Below are 2,015 nucleotides of genomic sequence, written 5' to 3'. Positions count from 1 at the left end.
GCTTCTTTTTCCCCATAGACGGATAGCCCATCTCCTCTTTTTTATTTTTCCTCAGCCCATTTTCTCCTCAGCCCACCTTTTCCTTTTATTTCTCACATGGGCCGGGCGAGCATCCCATCTTCCCTTCTTTTTATTTCTCCGCAGCCCATCTCTCACCCTCGCCACACTCACGTCACTCTTCCTTGCACACGCTCACGTCACAGACAATTCCACCACACGCTTTCACCAACGCGCGTCTAATTTCAACCGGATTCTACGCTCGTCCGCAGAAACAAACTTGCTGAAGGAGGCAAGATGAGCATAAAAGGAAGGAGAGGAGGGCAGGCTGGTCGTTGGTTCGTTTGGTTCGTTCGTTGAACTTGGCTAGAACCGACAAGCTTTTGCGACCACCGTCGTCGGTCGACTCCCGACCAGCATCCTCTCGCATCAGGTAAGTCCATCTTTTTCCTTGCCTCCATCATTGCCTGGATAGTTGTCCCGAAGCTTGTTCACTTTGTTGGTTGTTTGCACGTTTTAGACCTGCCCGAACCATCCCTTGTCCGAAAAGCATTTTAGTTTGTTGTTAGTATACTCGTTGGGACTGAGTCAGTTCGGTTCGTCGGCCGACTTGTGGGAAGCTGGTCAGTTCGGGACCCTGCGTTGGTCGTTGAGCAGCGGGCATAGAGGACGAGTTCAGGCGTCGCCGGTTTGGTTGATCTGTCGGTGGCGAGAGGGAGTTGAACAATGTAGCTGGCGCTCAACCTTCGGGAGTCCGTCGTGAGAGGGAGGAACCGAAGTAGACGGCTGGTTTGAGGGCAAGAGCGGTTGAAGTTGCATCTGAGCAGGAGCCCGTGGGGACGGTTCCGCGAGGTTGGTCCAGGTGTGGTCTTCACTTCGGAGCGCAAGCGGGTCGTGGCAGCGAGGCAACTCGAACCAGTGGTCGCACGCGAGGTCCGAAGGCGACCGCAAGCCTGAACCAGTGGCAGCGGGTAGCGACTCGGACCAGCAACGAGGCCCAGCGTGAGCGAAAGGAGATGCAGTTCCCGAGCACTAGTAGTCCGACGAGGCGATGAAGGTGGAGCAAACTCGTGGTAGCACGTGAGTCGATTCAGACCGTGCTGGGCAGATCTCGGCGTCGTTACCACGGCACCAGATGACCAGACCAAAGTTTGTGGCGATGGGGATCTGCTGAAGCGAGACCGGGCGGTGCGACGAGCGAATATCGGCAGGTGCAGAGGCGACTCGAGCGCGGGCTTAGTTGGCGCTTGGTTAACCCGAGGCGACGTGAGCCCTGACTGAGGCAACGCGAGCTTGAACAGAGGCGGTGGTGTGGCGGTCCGATCTCGGCGTAGTGGTCTCGGTACTGGATAAGTAGGCCCGGTGTCGTAGCGAGAAGGTCCACGAGAATGAGACCTGATGGAGGCGCGATGATCGAGTCTTGGCGGTGCAGCGGTTAGGCGAGTGAAGGCTGTTGACGTCGGAAGGACAGGACCGCCGTCGGGTGTTGCAGCCAGGAGGACGTCGCAGCGCGAGGGAGATGATGAATAGTAGCGCGAGCAGGCCTTCCTTCGGGTGTGTGGGCTGTTCAAGTGGGCTGCCATATGCAAAAAAAGGGGAAGCTTGGTTGGGCGTCTTTGTTGTTTAATCTGCTCTGATGGGCTGGAGTGGAAGAAACGAAAAGTGGGCCTGATTTGCTTTCTTGGAAGAAAGTGGGCGGTCTGGGCTTTGAGGACTGGGCCGAAGAAAGGCGTTGGACCCAGTTCAGTCTTAATATAAAACATGGGCCTGAGCCCTTCTTGCGCCAACCGGGCCCGGTGCTGGTTCTCTCTCCTGGACCGGATCAGGTCCAACGACCTGATCCAGGTCCGGGTCTGAGAACCCGACCCGGACCCGGCTCCCATTAATTAAAAAATAATAATAATAATAATAATAAAATCCAAAAAATCAGAAAATTTTTAGAAAATTAGAAAAATAATTTTCTTGACCTTTTTACCCCCTAATGTGAGTTTCAAGCCTTAAATTGGCATTAATTGAAA

The 2,015-nt window shown here is 54.4% G+C and overlaps 1 protein-coding gene across 1 annotated transcript; it reads right to left on the bottom strand.

The window, feature by feature from the left end:
* Nucleotides 1-551: 551 nt before the first annotated feature.
* Nucleotides 552-1,580, bottom strand: LOC115731025 (putative uncharacterized protein ENSP00000383309). The gene has a single exon (XM_030661638.2). The coding sequence runs from the start codon at nucleotides 1,578-1,580 to the stop codon at nucleotides 552-554; it is 1,029 nt and encodes a 342-aa protein (XP_030517498.2).
* Nucleotides 1,581-2,015: the final 435 nt, after the last annotated feature.

The sequence above is a fragment of the Rhodamnia argentea genome, chromosome 3, assembly GCF_020921035.1.
Source record: "Rhodamnia argentea isolate NSW1041297 chromosome 3, ASM2092103v1, whole genome shotgun sequence".
In the NCBI taxonomy this organism is placed as follows: Eukaryota; Viridiplantae; Streptophyta; class Magnoliopsida; order Myrtales; family Myrtaceae; genus Rhodamnia; species Rhodamnia argentea.
Note: the sequence above shows the minus strand (reverse complement) of the source record. Positions and strands in the feature narration are given on the sequence as shown.